General features: G+C 42.9%; 1 protein-coding gene across 3 annotated transcripts in view; it reads right to left on the bottom strand.

The window, feature by feature from the left end:
- Positions 1-15,272, bottom strand: part of LOC116783400 (protein O-glucosyltransferase 3-like) — a 63,749-nt gene extending 48,477 nt beyond the window's left edge. For all 3 annotated transcript variants that reach the window (XM_032680941.1, XM_032680937.1, XM_032680938.1), the window contains exon 1: positions 15,050-15,272. In XM_032680941.1, coding sequence (XP_032536832.1) covers positions 15,050-15,168 — 119 coding nt within the window. In that variant the 5' untranslated portion in view covers positions 15,169-15,272. The remainder of the gene's footprint in view (positions 1-15,049) is intronic.
- Positions 15,273-17,399: the final 2,127 nt, after the last annotated feature.

Genomic DNA, 17,399 nt, shown 5'->3' with positions numbered 1-17,399 from the left:
GGCAGGATGGATACATAACCGTCTACTCGCTTCACGTTTGCGCATTCCAGAGACAAAGGAAAATACAAAACCCCCACACTTGCTCTAACGTCGACCATATTGCACGAACATGCCTTGCACTGAAAAATGTACTGGAAGTCTTGTGCAAACACTGACTTTAATGTTTAAACACGGTAAAATCTTTACGAGTAGATGCTTGGCATTATCTACAGTCATTATCTGTGAATGTACTGCTTTTGAATTGTGCTGTCATCCTCAATTCATCAAAGAAACCCTTTAAACTGCTTGTGCGTATTTATATTTATGCGCACGCACAGGCTCACATATGGAACTCTATATACATAGTTATCTGAGCAACAAATAATATGATACACAATCTGTAATTGCAATATTGCATGACTATTAAGCACTTCTCCTTCGTGATGACTCCCCCGCCAAACCACATTGTTTCCCTATATACCTGCCCTGTCAAGTTTATGTGCCCCCTCATGATACTAATGAATGACAGTTGTGAGCCAGAAGGAAAGCCAGTCTCAAGAAACAATTACAGCAGGAGATGGTATCTGCAGTGAGTATTGCAATGAACTTGCCTCTGAGGCAGCGCTATTGTTACTCAGATTACCATTTATATATTGAGACACTACTCTGTAGGAGTGTCAAAACACCTAGTGCCCTCTAAATCAAATGTACTAATGCTGCTTCCCTGTCTGCTCCATCCATCCTTCCTTCTTGTTTGTCTACAGCCATGTTTGGACACTTGAAGTCACTTCCTCTTGAGAGGAGACAACATCACTGTGATGGAAAAAGTACCTCTAAGCTGTTGTGGGATTAAAGGCAAGTCCATTCCCAGGATAACTTACAGGAGACTGCTCCACAAACCAGAGCTGGCAGCAATCCCAAATGACCTCACAGGCTACACCTTGTTACCTTTTCCCATCTATTATCCTACAGAGCATCTAAACTAATGAATCACTCAGGAGCGATTTCTTTGCATTGGTTTTAAAAACATCGCTTCCTTATTGGTACAAGGATGTCCCAGTATTTCTTATGGACATCTCCAGGGAAAAGTTAACCTAAATGTTTCTATGTACTTTTATGTGGGTTATCATAAATATTGTCAATAGATGTGTAGCCTCCCCTGCCACTTCCTATTAGCATAATAAGAAGCTTTAATTGCTACCGTAAGAGGAAAGGTATTTTCTTTACCGTCATCATCCTGAATATAAAGCAGAAGACAGATGCGCAAGGTAGTAGAAACCAGGTTGCCAAATAGGACATCTGGGGACACCTCTGCTGTTTGCAGGAGACAGAGGACTCAATCTCACTTTTGCCAAAGCAGAAATTATGATTTCTATTGATTTCAGCAGAGCAGGATTTGGCCCTAAAGGACTCTTACCACACATCTCACAAGAGAACAGATACACAGCACAAGGAATTGCACCAGGTGAAGGATAAGCAGGTGCAATTTGCTCATTGGATCAAAGCTCTCAGTGTCTGAGAAGACAAGGCTGAAAGGATTGCAGATAAAAAGTGTTGAAAACATTAGATAAAAAATACAGCAGGGCAGATAACTTGCAAAAAGTTACCTAAACCAAGCTTTTCTTATTGTTTATATTCCTTACTTTTTTAGCAGGGAATGGCTAGAGATGTTAAAAAACAGTGTTGAAGAATCTGTTCTTTCCTAATTATTTTACTTCAGCTTATGCCCTCCCACTGCTTTATACATTATGCCACACTGGTGAACTGTGCAACTCCACCACTTCTGTAACTAGTTATTTTTCTAGAAAACTCTGGGTGTTGTCATAGTCATGAGTAGCTCTAAAATGCAATGTAGGAATGTTTTTTACTTAGAGTTCCTTTTAATGTTATGAAAATAATTTAAAGACGTACTTTCAAGTTGTCATATTTGGAAAAGAAGGGGAAAAGAAGTATTACTGGCAATGGCAAAGACTACCAAAGCTGAAGTAATTTGAAAAAAATTATATCTGCTGTTTCCTGGAGACATATAATAGCAATAACAACAACATTCTGGTTACCAAGGTGCCAGAGGTAGGTGCAATCCTACCAGGAAGAAAAACAACAATACAGAGTCAGCGTACTCTTTCTGAGCACCTCAGACACACAATAGGTCTGTTTTCTAAGGCAGTCTTTATTCTTATTAGCTGGTATATTTTTACTCATATTAAAGCATCTTTTGTTTATTTTTCTTTCATATTGCTGTCTGTTTGGCTAATGAACCAAGTCAGTCTCATATGTAAAACATTATGCACAAGTAGGTGAATCACAGAGGAAAAATTACTCCCATGTTTTAGTTGCACATACTACAAGGCAATGTAAAAAGACCTAACTGAAAATGCACTTATTTTTTTCCTTGATATTTCTAAAGTTAAGCATTTCTGCAGTAATTCTCTGAAAAATCAAACTCTCCTCTTTTTTGATGAACAAAATGTGTTGGAATAATGCTCCACTCTAACCTGCTAGGTCGTTGCCAATCAGCCATTCCAATTTAATTTTTCCTTCCCCTGAAATACTAGTTTTTTAATCTAAGTCTTCATCCTTTTCATCCTTCTGTGGTTTCTGTTATTATGAATTCCTTTTATAATGCCCATTAACCCACCAAGTTGCCTTCAGATGTATTTATCTGAGTAACTGAAGATGTGTGTGGGCAAAGAGGATGGGCCACAACAATGAAGAACAAAGAGTGTGTTGGTTCAGTTCTTGTTACTGACTGTGACCCAAAGGGCAATTAATGTAGTGGAAGGACTTTCACTATCCTGAACAGGCATCAGGCCAGGGTGTGGGAGGGAGAGTCACCTTCTGGTGATACCCCTGGATGGAAAGGGTAACTGGAAGCGCTAAGAAAGATTCACCTGAAGGACAGGGTAAACACTTCACAGCCCAGCACTGAACTGTATGGGATATGTTTTCAATCCCACTTTGATGGCTGCATTGAGTTGCCAGCTCACAATTATCCCAAAATATTTAGATTCTGGAAATGTGCAAAACCAAATGGAAGTCAGAAGAAAGTGAAAAGGGAATTTATCTTCTCTAGTTTTTCCTCCCCGACTGTACATTTAATAGGCAGAAGAACTTAAAACACACATTTACCACTTCTGCAGGATATCCTTTCAAGTAGCAAGTAGGGCTACATAAACATAGCTGTAAACAGTAAATGTAATTTTGTTGTCAGAACACTTTTCTGACAATAGATATCGGATTCACACATTAAGTCCTGCTGTGTCTGTCAGGGACACAGTCAGGGAATATATGAGTTAAAGGCAGAACATCTTTTCTGCCCTTTCTGAAGATCCACCTTATCTGCTCTTGGGGAAAACCCTTCCATTTCCATCTCTCTTCTTTTTCATTAAAAAGTGTGAAAAAAATCACAATTCTGACATTATTACACTAGTTCTATTGAGCAAATTTATTCTTTTAAATTGGGCTTTGAGATAGCCCAATATAGTGGCAATGTGTACATTGATTACACACAACCCCCACAGACAGCGAGACTATCAGCATACATGAAACATTCTCATCGGACTTCCACTGTGTGTTCAATACTTCTTCCTACTCTATAAGTCACAATGTCTTTTGTGTCTATAATTCTTTAACTTAAGCACTCTCTGCACAGTGCCAAAAGGTACCGCTGTTTTTTCCCCCAAAGCATTAGCTTCTCATATTAAACTATATGAAATAAATATACTGCAGATGACTTACACTAGCTGCTGTTTTCCTTAATCAAGTCTAACACTCCTTTCCCCTTGAAGCTTTTCTCTGCTTCCCTGAGTAAGAGCACAGAATGACACTTTCCTTTGAAAAATAAAATTAGGAAATGTTGTAAGGTCAAAGACAAAGTTAATTCTCATGCTGACCACATAACTCCTCTCTGCTCTGGCAGCTCAGGAATTAGTAGTTCTCAGTTAAAGCCCTGAAATTAGAAGATCATTGACTGTCTTCATAAAGTTAAGTTTTCAGAGCACAGAGCCTTGAAAACAGATCATGGGAGCTGACGGGTGATTAATCACCCTTCTCAAGCTGTAACAGTGCCTCAAAATGTTACTGTATTACTATTTCTTTAGCAGCTACCCTGGGTTTTCAGTGAAAACATTGTTTCAGCCTTGCTGGAACAAGTAGAAAAGGTGCTAAGTACATATCCTTTAAAATGTGTACATACTTAGAATATGAAAGCTTTTAGTCCTTTGGGCAGCTGGTCAATGAAAGTAAATGAGGTGGAATACTCAGCATATTCTATGATTCTGTGAATACTGCCAGTAATGTCACAATTGTCAGCGATCTTCCAGCTCAGCCATGACCCTGCCATTCCCTCTACAGTGTGTGCAAAACAGGGGAAAGCTCCACTCTGAGAATGTTTTACAGATGAGTTAAAATCTCTCTGTACAGGCTGCGAATGATAGGGAAAAAAAAGGGTGTTACTTTATTATACTCTCAACACAAGCTGCCTACCAATGTTACAGGGTAATAACAAAACAAATCCATGATGCAATGGAAAGAAAGGCTACCTATCGTTTTAAAGTGTGTCATACAGCTTCTGAATGGTAGTAATTAATATCTCTAATGAGATTACTTCATTAATAGGTGTTTCCATTACCATTAATACATGCTAATAGAGGCAATGGATATAATTCTCCATGTAAAGATTCTGATTTGTTTGCAGGGATAGATGTAGTCTCAATCCAAAATCATTGAATGACAGGAGTAAGTTTTCAGCTCCTGAATTCCTGTCCTGGAAATCTTACATGGAAATGCATATGTATACCATGCGTGCCACAAGATGGGTTGAATGGCTGAAGATCAGGTCTCTCAGTAAACCTGAAGCTAATGATTAACAGCAGACATATTTACTCTTCCAGGGCAGAGCTGCTCGTAAATTGTGAGACCTTTTATAAATATTGTTAGCATGCAAAGAGACAGTCATCTATGCAAGTATTTACAGCTCGGCCATGTATTATAAATTTAACTGCCTTACAAAGACATACAATGTAGATGCTATTGCTCGTGTTACTTTAAGACTTTCTTTATGCAAAACCTTTCCCAGGAAACAATATAAGAGGAAAAACAAGGAACAAGGCACAGGTCAGCTGAGAACTCTGAATGAGGGGAAATTTGTTTCAAATTAAGATCAAGGTCTCACCTCTACAAGCAGGTTTGTGTATGACAGCCCTTGGGTCTGGACAGAGCCCTAAAACTGAGAGGCTCCAAACAGGCTTAGACATTAGTTTGTACAGAGCTAAGCTTGAAGTGTAGGGCTTTCAAAATATACCTTTGCAATCTCAGGTTAAGTGTGTAGAGTCTCACAACGAGCTGAGTTTACAATTCTGGACAACAGAAGTAAGACAGGTCTGAGTGTACCTGCAGACAGTTTATGTGTTACTGTATCACTACAAAAGCCTCATTTACATTGCTTTAAATTAAGGAAAGAGGTCACAAGAATTAATGTAAGCTTTCAATGTTGACACAGTGGATGTTTTTCATCTGGAAATGTAATGTTTATATACATGTATATAATATATACTTGTGCAGATCCTCTGCTATAGTAGCTTAGAATCTCACAACTCTTCCCCTGGAAATAGAAATATTATAGTATAATAATACTTTAAAATATAATATTTAGATGTATATAATTTTATATATACATATAAATATACATTTAACAACATAGAAGCCTATAATGCAGGAAGAAACAGACTGTAGAGCACCCCAGTCACACCACTGCAGCTTTCCCCGATTGCAGCTTTCTGCACTCAGATCCCTACGTCTAAAAATCCAAAGATACAGCAAGTAGAAGTACTGTGGTTCCTTGATTATACCAACCACAAAGTAAACTGTACGTAATTTATATGCAATAAAGTGTAAAAAGACTGCACTTTTCATCAATTACTCTTAGGTTTTGTTTTGTGGTTTTGATGTGTTTGGTCACAGTTAATACGGTGCTAGCACATTGACCTATTTATTTCACAGGTAAGACTGAGGAAAAGAATATAGTTTCTGGTAGGAGTTTAAAACGCAGGTGTTTAAATAGTTTATTACACTGAACAGCATTAATACAATAATTTAGCTGCAAAGAAGGATTAGAAGTACATTTCATCCGAACATTTAGATGCACAAATCCTCATGAAAAAGTTCCACTTTCCCCTACCTGCTCTAATGAATTTCTTGCCTGAAATACATAAGTAGTGAAATTTTTCAGACTGTAAGCTCTGAGCAATTAAGTAATTTTTCATTATAAAACAAGTACAGAAAAAAACAAAACTAGGTCAGTCCATAGTTTACATAGTCCTGTGTTAAATTTGTGCAACAGAGAAGAAAAGGTCCTCTGTGCCCAAAGTTCAAAACTCCATTGGGCCAAACTCCACTTGACTTGAAAAGTGGATTCAGAGAACAGAAAGATTTTAAAGGATGATTAAAGTCAGTATACATAAACCACTGACAAAACCTAAATTTTAAAGAAGAAATGGAGGCAGACACATGCAACATTTTTCAAATGCCATCAAAACAGTATCCAATAGAAACCAATGAACATCAGCTGAAGTTTTGACATACAGCCCAACTAGCTTTGCTCTCAGCCATTAGCCAGGCATCGCCAACAGCCACAACTACAAGAGGTGCAAGTGCTGCATGACAGATGGATATGAGAGTTGGATGTACCTCGGGGACCAAATTCAGCAAAACTCCAGCACCTTGGGCTTCACCACAGAAAGCACGTGCTGTAGTCTTTGGCAGGACTACATGACACATATAACCTGAGCACAGCACTGGAGCACAGATGTGCCAGTACAGGTGGGGAGATATCCAGCCACTTTGAACACAAATCAGACGTTTCTGTGTCACACTTTTTTGACTTACTGGCATAACCAATTTATTATTTCTGAAATATGTGCAAGGACTTGAAGGTCTTGGGACACAGACAGTGAGTAGAAGCTGTCAGCATGAGAAACTGATATTCATTTCTTTCCTTACAGCAGTGACAAACAGTGGAGTTACACTTCAGTGGCATTACCTTCCAGAGGTCCAGTGACCCTACACACATGCCACTGGCATTACAAACAACTAATAGACATATATAAGAAAGCTGAGCTAAAGTGAGAGTTTCATCAACTTTGCTGATGTTTTTAGCATTTCAGACAGTTCTCCAGGCACCTCCATGACTCTGCTTGCTTCTTTTTCCACCTAATGGCCATTTCCAATATCCACTAATGTCAATTATTAATTTAACTTCTGCACTTGAATTGTGGAGGAGACAGATGGTGTTGAGAATGTACAGGCATTACTACTGAAAAGGTCAAACATGGGAAGTGTACAGATTTCCTACAAGGTGTACGATTCCTTAATATGGTCACATTTCCATGGTAAACCTAACAAAATTGAACTATTCTGCATTAGTTATTCCAGAATAACTCCCCATATTGACTGTCTACTCAGTAGTTAATGCTTGCTTGTACTGCTGTGTCTGACCTATTTATTTTTGAAGCCTGGTCAATTTATCCATATAGACAAAGTCCATTTAATTCTACTTTTACCATTAAGCTTGAACTTAGAAAATGTTTACTGATGGGCTTAACAGTAAGCATTGGCTTAAATCTCATCAGTTTCAACAGTGTCTTATTTTTATGAGCCCTAGTGAAATCAGAATTGAGCTAGATAACAATAACAATAATAATCTTTGTGATTTCCATTTTTACATTATCTTGTCACTTGAAAATGCAAACATTAGCCTCAATAGCCTGAAAACCCTGGCACAAGGCCTCTGTCTGAATGAGCATGGGTCAAAGTGTCCTATGTTCTTCTTGCTTCTGTGGGTTTGGCCACTAGGGCCCTGGACCAGCTCGGGAGGAGCAGAGCTGGTGGCCTTGGAGAACAGTGCCGTGGAGACAGCCACAGGCCTCAGCAATGGCAAGCTCTCCTTTCCCTGGGAGCTGCTTTTAAAGGGAGGCTGTCCCACTGGGTGTTGCCCCAGTTACAGCCCCAGATGCATCCCCAGCTCTGTCTGTGCACAGCCACTGCCTTGACTCCCGAGCTGACATCCCAATCTGGCTTCATCCTGGCCATCCCACCCGTGGCCTGCCCAGCCATCATGGGACCATGGCTGACCCTGGTCACTGTCACTACACCTGACCCTGACATGACTACATGACTTGACCTCGTCCCTGTATCATCACCACGGCCCTGCCCCATCACCACTGGGCTGTAGTGGACCCATGTGCCCTCATCAGGCCTGACCCCGACCCTGGTTCTGACTCAGTCCCCTAGCCTGGCCACGCCACCACAGTGACAAGCTGGGGTTGCCTGTCTGTCTTGCTGGGGTAGTGGGAGGGTGGGACAGGCCCTGGGGGCAAGCAAGTCCCTGCCCTGCCAGTCCTGTGGGGAACCACCATGGGGAACCACCATGGCCCCAGTAACCTGAAGAAAGAAGAAATACATTCAGTGCACTGCAGACAAGCTCTTCAAAATGTAACACAACTCAAAAGGTGATTCTGGGTCTCCGTCTGCCATCACACACACTATAGGAAGTCCCTTGCTCTCAAATACAAAGCTTTGGAGGAAAGGATTGACACTGGAATTAGTTCACTGTGAAAGCACAAGACCAATGAGCTGGCAGCAATGCTGGTCCAGACTCTGCTCTGTAGATGTAAAACTGGAATTACACCACAGACTTTGGTCTATTTAGCCCAGATGGACAGGGCTAAAAACTGACAGAGAAGAAGACACATGCTGTGCCCACCTACCCCTGGCCATTTCTACATGCTCTTCCTCATCCCATGTAAAGTCCCAGTTCCTCCGGGACTCACAAGATAGGACTATTGAAAAAACACAATGAGGAAAAAACTCGATATGCAACTTAACTAATTGCATTTGGTTACAGTACCTCCACTCAAAAAAGGGAAGTCCCAAAATGGGATTATTTATGACAGTAATTGTTTACCAAAGTGCGTAAAGGTTTTTAGATCAGTCTTCTCTGCCATTTTTGCTTCTATTTGCACTTCTTTAGCATATTAGTGCTTCAAGGCTGCAAGGACCTGTTTTCCTAAGTGTTGACAAACCACTAAACATGCAGGTGGCACAGAATCAGTGGAAAGTAATAATAGTATCTCCTCCACAAACAAGACACAATAGAACACTTGCGCCCTGAGACATTCCCGGGTGGAGTATCTCTTATGAAAGAATTTCTTTATTAATGCTTTGTTCAGGGAGGAAGCTCCACTGAAACAACAATATTCCCAGGTAGTGCTCTCCTGGTATCCAGCCTGCTCTCCTCATGTATTTTGGAGTTCATTCTAAAAATTCTTTGTAATTTTGAGGAGTTGGGCCCCAAATCTAGATCTCTAACACCCAATAAATTACTCTTAGTCTCCAAGAGGGTAAAGAGGACTACTTCTGTGAATATGACAAAACAAAGGCTGCAATGGCATACCCCTCAAACTGTAAGCAAGACAATATAAGTGAAGTACCTAATATGAGTATGCTCAAATACATACAAAGCTGAGTATGTCTGCACTTCTGCAACAAATGCCTTCCCAAGGTTATGAGAATGGAAAAAGATGAAAAGATACATTTCCCATGCAGAGTTTTATTCCTGCCTTCTATTGGCAGACCCATGAGAGCAAATGTTGACCAAGAAAATACAGTAAGGAATTACATGCAACAAATGAACTCAGTAGATGATCTGCAGTGAGGCAGTAAGAACAGTTGTGGTCCTGTAACAAATAAGTACATCCAAATGATTTATTGCAAAGACTGTTTAGAACAGTCTAAGGAGAGGATTCATCTTTCCCACAAGAATCATGTGTTGTTAATGGGTCAGCAAGAGTGAAGGACTGAGTGGTGCTGACTACCTCCCAATTAATTTCATATGCTTTTCAACTTTTAATTTGAGGATAAATTAAAACAAACTTCTGCTTTGCTGCCACCTATGCTCGTTGTAATCTGTAAAATAAATCTACTAAATAAATTTTTTAAAAAAGCAAAAAACAACTGGAAAAGAGCAAAACAAATTAATGCAAATGGAATAAGTGCTCTTCTCTTCCAAAAGTTCCATTCCCTTTTCTTCTTTTTTTCAGTTCCTATTCATAGACAGTGGCTGGTGCCCAAGATATGCTCTAGAGTTGGTAATTAATTTTTTGCCATTCTTCCTATTGAAAAAAAGAAAGAAATCCTCACACAATACAGGCATAGTTAGTTTTCGAAACATGATCTAGGAGATACAACTGCTATTCAGGGAGGTAGGTTTATTTCCCCATTCAGTGGCTCAGTCCTTCAGTTATTTTCAATGTCCTGTTTGAAAGTGAAGATAAGAGTATTTCCCTTTTTCTCAAGGATTAATAAACAAAACCAGCACAAGGCTACTGTATGTGGTCATAATAGGAACATTATATGAAACAGACAAATCTCCTAAATAAAAGTTATTAAAGAATAGAGAGCTCTTGTGCGCTTTTAAATACATTTTCTATTTATCCTTAGCTCTTCTGCTATATCTCCCAACCATCCATTTCTTGGACAACCTGCAACTGTACCAGCTGTTCCCACTGTTCCAATACCACATCCCCCTACCTGCAGCCTCTTTTAAGTAGCTGGCTCCATGTTTCCTGGCTCCTCTCAGCTGCTTTCTGTGGGCCCTGGTGCTGCTCCAGCAGTGGAGGTGCATCTCAGCAGCCAGTGCTCAGACACTATGAGGCATCAGAGCCCCAAAGCTGCCGGGGAAGGTACCTGCTGGGGCACTGCCCGCCTCTCCACACTGCAGAGGGAGGAGCTTCCTTGGAGATGAAAGGCAGTAGCTCCACCTCTGTATCCCATAGCTTCATGCCCTACTGCTGCTAAGCCTTCCTACAGAGACTGTCAGTTCCTCCGCTACCTGCCAGGCTCTGAAGTGCTGTCCGGAAGAGATGGGAAGCAGCCAGCCTCCCTTCACCCTACCCATTAGCTTCATGGATAAAGGACAGAAAAGAGAAGCACCTACAGGTTTGTTTAGCCTTTGGGACCTGGGGCTCTCCATGCAAATATTAGCTGTCAATTCTTTTTTTATTTCTGTCTCCAGCAGCTGCAGAACAACACTGAGGAGGATGCACTGGGTGCACTCTGAAGTCTTGAAACCATAAGTCAAATAACATCTGGAGTATTTTTATGTTGTGATTTTCAGGGCTATTTCATTACATATGGAAAGCTGACCTGTGGTGTTAGTAACTGTGCCTACAGCAAGCATTCATTGCATTCTTACAGAAATTGAATTGCTAAGGAGTCATCTGAACATGCAGTCATACTGCACTTTGATCATGCTATATTCCTCCATATCTTCTCCTGGGCATCTAACTGATTGAAATATTTGTCAGAAGGAACCTCCTTCCACAAGCATCTGCAAAATCACCAGTTTCATTAACCAGGCTTACTAAACTAGCATTTCATAACTTGAGTTGGACTTCTGCCTTGACAGTGCAATTACTATTATGGAACAATGCATGTATATTGATATACAGACCCTAAACTCCATCTCTCTCCCACGCTAACACTTATGATGAATGAGGTTTTCTCTGAATTGGTATTATGAACGAGATGGACTGGATGAACAAAGAATACTGAAGCCGAGTGTTACCCAAGTCCAAAACTAACATTTACTTTTAAATTAAATACGTGATTAATAAGTTTCTGAATTATTTTCAGTGCATATAGCAGTGAACAGCCATGTGAGGTATACCAAAGCTGACTGTTGCTGCTTCTCTGTTTCGAGGAAGGTGTCAGATATGGCTGATTTGCTGTGGCTGTTGAAAGGTACTGCTGAGAGGAGCCACGAGAGGGCACTGGAAAGAAAACAAGACAAAAAATGTTCTGTCAGTCCTGGGAACCTGCAGCCCAGGGCACATCAGGAGCTGGGCTCCCTGCCAGTGGCAAGAACAAATAAAGGTCCAACAGGACACACAGTTAATTTCTGCATAAAAGTGAAAGCAATACTGAGAGGTCTTCCAGGCTAGGCTTAGAGGTCTGAAGCCTGTCAAGGGAGCCAAGAAAAGGCCGACAGTACCCAGAGAATGTGCTGGGGCATCAGGAGGAACAGGGAGGGACAACACTAAGTGGGGCTGAGAATTACACAAAGGCACACAATTGACCACCCAACTCACACGTTCCCACTCCACACAAAGGCTACAGAGAAAAAGGGAGATGACAGGGGTTGTATAAAGCAATTAGCCTTTTCCCAGAAAATATCCCCAATATGCATCTGATTTCACAAAGGCGTGGGCTGTCTGGGTGAAGAGAGAAACAATGGTTCTACCCAGTTTCCAGTGTAGGTAAGCAATAAGAAAAGAAAAACCATATATATTTATCTGGAAACAATTACAAGCTCAATACGTTTGAGGAGGAATTTGAGGAGGTCAGTATTTCATGTTGCACTGCAATACATTTGCGTTTATCTGAAAATCAACTCCCCTGAACTATGGTTGTCATGTGTTGAACACAATAAACCACACAGAATGCCAGGATTCATCTTCTGATCTTATTTCATGTTTCAAAATTAACTAGTGTTAACATTTTTCTATATAACAAATGCAACTTGTAAAAAGAGAAAAGTTTGTTCCTGCTTTTTTGATTCCAGAGTTATATCTGGGAATGGATTTCAATTTTTCATTGATCTTTTAAGAGACTGGCAGACAGCTATGTGCTTGCTCGTATGACATCAAACAGCATGGACAAGATCAGCACAATCATTAGAACCTGACTTGTGGTCTGCCAGCAAATGCTTCATTCCCTCTGTCAATCCCATCTAGATCATTCTATACAGGGACCTATACTGTAAATACAGATGGTCACTGAACAAACTTGACCAGTGAGCCTGATGTTTGTTATTGACTTGCTCCCTGGCTCTGCCCAGCTCCAACCAGCTCTTTACAAAACCATGCTCGAGAGCAGTTCAAAGGACAACTCACTTCAGTAACTCTGTGCAAACAAAATCAATATTGATGGCACTGCTCCTTCCATTCCACAGTACTTCCTACATGCCTCATGTGATTGATGGCATAAATCAAATAGCTTCAAAATCACACTTTTAAAATATCCCAGGAGTGGGCTGCCACAGTGCTCAGGCATTATTTTAAATCTTTTAAACTGAAAAAAGTCTACAAAGTTAATTATCAAAATAATAGTAATAAGAATGACATGGAGGAAGGCATATGGGACAAAGAGGAACAAATGCAATTTTGTTTAGAGTCTCTGAAGCTCAGTGTGGTCATATAGGAACTGCAGGATTTGGCCCTCCAGGGTGATCACTGTTATTACTTTGATTATAGTAGCACAGGGCAACACCACACAGACTGGAACCGGTCTGCTCCTGATGGGAGTCCCCTGGCCTGAAGAGCTTACAGTCTAAATAAGACCAGGTAGACAAGTGGAGTGAGAAAGAAAGTACTTTTATTAGGCCCAAGAGAGATTAAGAAACTAGCCCAAGGACACATACAAAGCCTTTGAGAGATCCAGAGTTTAACCTAGATTTTCAGTATGGCGCCTTGGTCATAAACACTTCGCCTATCTTCTGCTCAACCTGTGAATGCCTCTTCAGCTGAGGTTTAAACAGACTACATCTCAGTAAAGCATCACCAGAAACATCCTGTTATACCATGTTTATTTTGACAGCTTTTGCATAGAGAACACTTTCTATTGACAAAGTCCTAAGCACACAGATGGAGAAACAAAATTTGGGGGCAGGTGAAAGCCTTGAGTTCAAGTGCAGGCTATTGCTTCACAAGACTCTGTACATCATTGAAAGCCTCAATGCATTTACTCCAGCTTCAGTCTCACCTAGGGTTTTAAACTATGCAGCTATGTAATTCCCCCTATCCAGCAAAATATTCCTCCTTTTTGGGGGGGTCATAATGGGACACATGGAACAGAAATTAATCAAAGAAAGAAAAGTAATGCCAAATTATGGAAGAAAGAAACCACCAAACTTAACTCAGTCCGAGTTCATGTGCCACAGAAAACTAAGATAAGTTTAAGATGTAAGTCAGTGTTGACATATAATGTTTAAACATGCCCATCATAAAATGCACTTAACTGAAATAAAAAAATACACAGTACAAAAATCCACTTGACGGAAGTGTTACTCATTAACATTCCTTCTGCATCTTACACGAAAGAATTACTTGTGAAAAGTGCCCACTTGCGAATCTGAGAGGACATTGCCTTTCACTTCACAAGGTACCAAGTCTCACCTGGGGGAAGAAATTATAACCTTTAATGATAAACGGCTTATTTTTCCAGCATAATTTCTATTAATTCCTCGACGTTTGCTCTCACTATCCACACAAATAGCTTTGATGATTGCATACGGGAAATATAGGCTAGGTTGCCTATAAGGTCGAGGTTGCCCTATATCTTCATACGGCACAGGACATTCAATTAAGTCACTTTCAGGAGTCTTGTGAACAGCCTTTCAGTCAGGTGAGTGCCTGGCTTGGTTTCCAAAAGCTGCCCCGATCGGCTCCGGGATCTGCTCGAGAGCTGCAGAGCCGCCACGTTTCCCTGCAAGGTCCGGTACAACTTACCCGTCGCCGTGGTCTCCCGGGTACCGGTGTTTAGCCCACACACCCAGCCAGCAGCACGGCGGAGAACAGAAGCGGCCTCCTCCTCCTCCCCGGGGAATGAGAGGTGCCAAGGGAAGCCGCAGCCGTGACTCAGAGCCGTCTCTGTCACAACACGCGTTTCCCAAACGCTTCAGAAGCCCGACTTCCAGATGCTTCAGAAGCCCGGCTCGGGCGGCCCCGCAGCCGCCGGCGCTGGCAGGAAGCGCTGGCGCTCCCCGGTGTCCCGGCAGGATCGCCGCTTCCCACTGGGAGCGCAGCCCTCCCTGCCGCGCAGCACCGCTGCCCCCGCAGCGCCCTAACCGGCGCAGCCCCTTCGCGGCGGGGCACCCTCCCTCCCTCCCTCCCGCTGCCCCTTTCCCGCTCTTCCCGTCGGGGCTGGGGCCGCGCGCCCCGCAGACCCCGCTCTGCGCCTCCAGCTCCGCGCGGGCACGTCGGGCACGGATGGGGCGGGAGCGGAACCCGGTTACCTGACTCTGTCCTTCTCTGCCCGCCGGAGCTCCGCGTCCCTCTGCAGCACCTGGAAAATCGCCCTGGCTTCCTCCTCGTTCAGAAAACTGAGATCTGGCCCCTGGGGCGCTGCGGTCATGGCTTTGCTTATCGGCGAGCGGGCGGGCGGAGGCGAGCGGGCAGCGGTGACCCCCGCGGAGCGCGGGGCCACACCAGCATGGCCGGACCCCGGCAGGACCGCGCACGCCGGCACCCGCGGGACGCGTTTCCCCCTGGACGGCGGGAGCTGCGGGCGCTCGGTACCGCCCCGCACCGCCCTGGTGCGGATGGGCAACACCCTCCGGAGCCACCGCAGCGCAGCCCGGTGGGGCGGGGCGGGGAGGGGCAGGGCAAGGCAGGTAGGGGAGATGGTAGCGCTCTCGGGGCCGGAGCTGGGCTTGGGAGGGAAGTTGGAGTGGCTGGTCGCCCCGTGTCCGTGTCGTACAGCGGGTGGCCCGCGTTGAGTCGGGTGTAGCGCTGTGCGGTCGGCGCGGTGTTTGCCTTGCCTCTACCAGGGGAGCTCACGCCCGCCCGGCGTGCCCGCTGCAGGCCGGTGCGGTTCCCCCCGTGGCGATCGCGGCGCGGTTCCCGCCAGGCAGCCCCGGCACGCCTTTTCCCTGCTCCTCGGGCACCGGAGCGTGGCCCCCCGGCTGCCCCTCCGCTCGCCGCGTCCCGCCGCTCCAGAAGGACGTGTCCGTAGTCTTGTGGAGTGGATACAAAGAGGCAGCTTTTCCCACGAGGGAAGAACGGGGCAGTGTTTCCGATTTACTCTCCTTTAAGGTTTTCCCGAAGAAATAGCAGAGAACATAAGTTCTTGACCTGGGCGTTATAGTCACATCTGGGAAGTAATTTCATTCTGATTTCATTCTAAAGGCTCTGATGCAACTCAGCTTTGTGCTGGTGGGAGCACCACACACTGCAGTGTCTCACCAAAGTATGTGTCTATCTAGTACGCTGCACTAGTTGAATAGTTTGTAAAATGTCCTTTGAAACTTTTCCATTGAAGAAGGGCTTTATTCAGGACTGAACTGCAACAGAGAAAGAAAACTGTGGTGAAAGAAAACACAGATTTTGTTATGGCAAAGCAAGTCAGTGGAAACCAGCAGGGCAGTGTGCAGTGAGAGTGGGGCTGAGGTGCATGCAGCCACCTTCCCACCCCGCAGCAGACTGATGTGGGGCTTTGGGAGAATGCTTCCCCACTAGGAAGTTGAGTGGTGCAAGTGGAAATAAGGACCTTAGAGCACAGTGGGAATAACAGGTTGCAGGACGCTCCTTGTTTTGGTGTAGCTTCTGGCATCACTAGTCTGGTCCAAAGAGGAATTTATATGATTCCTGGTGACCAAACAATGAAAAAAAGGCTATGAGACAATTCATGCAAACATAATGAAAACTATGAAGAATTATGATGTGGAGAGGAGGTGTCTCCCACAGAAAAAAGACAGTGAATTTTAATAGTGTACAGGAGATGCTTCTGGGCAAAGCCCAAGCATGTTGTTTCTAAAGGTGCAAGAGCCATAGCTCTTGCACTAAGAGAACTTCTCTCTAGGGGTAAACGTCCTGTCCTCCCCATTCTGTTGTGGTGAGCATAACAGAGTGACTGTTTTACCAGCAGAAGCTGAGTGTATGTAGTTCTTCTGGGGACTCTCCTGGGCAGTTATTTAGACATCACTCTCCCTTCTGACCGGCACATGCGGGATATGGGAAGCAGTTGCATCATGCTGGATCTGCTTCCAGAGCTGAGGGGCAATGTGATAACATTTTTTCTGTACATCACTTGCAGTAAACCTCATCAGTGCCCACACTTTCCTTAAAAACATTTCATCTTATTGATGAAGTTGTGGGGTTTTTTTAATTTCTTGTGCAAACATCTAAGATATCCCTGCTTGATGCAGTGGACTGGACTAGATGACCTTTAAAAGTCCCTTCCAAACCAAAAAAATTCTATGATTCTATGATAAAAAATATATACAGACAGACAGAATTTATAGGAAGGATGTGCATTTTCTTACGAGTTTGCAAAGGAAGTTACTTATTACAGTTCTTAAAAGTAAAGGGTGTCATTCACCTATAAGTTTGGTGAGTGTCTGTAATTGTATTTATCCTGCATGTAGGTCAAGAATGGAATTGAATTTCTGAGTTTCTGTCATCCTTTTCCTTAATTTCTAGCAATCTGATAATTGGAACTTTTTTCACCACCATCAAAATGTCTGTTATTTTCAGTGCAGAGAAAACCAGGGACAAGATATTAATTTCATGTATAATCAATGTACAGTCTTTCAGGTATTAAGAAAGAAATCAGTTTTTCATTCTGTACAAAGCAACAGAATTGTA

This window comes from Chiroxiphia lanceolata, chromosome 2 (genome assembly GCF_009829145.1).
Source record: "Chiroxiphia lanceolata isolate bChiLan1 chromosome 2, bChiLan1.pri, whole genome shotgun sequence".
Lineage (NCBI taxonomy): Eukaryota > Metazoa > Chordata > Aves > Passeriformes > Pipridae > Chiroxiphia > Chiroxiphia lanceolata.
Note: the sequence above shows the minus strand (reverse complement) of the source record. Positions and strands in the feature narration are given on the sequence as shown.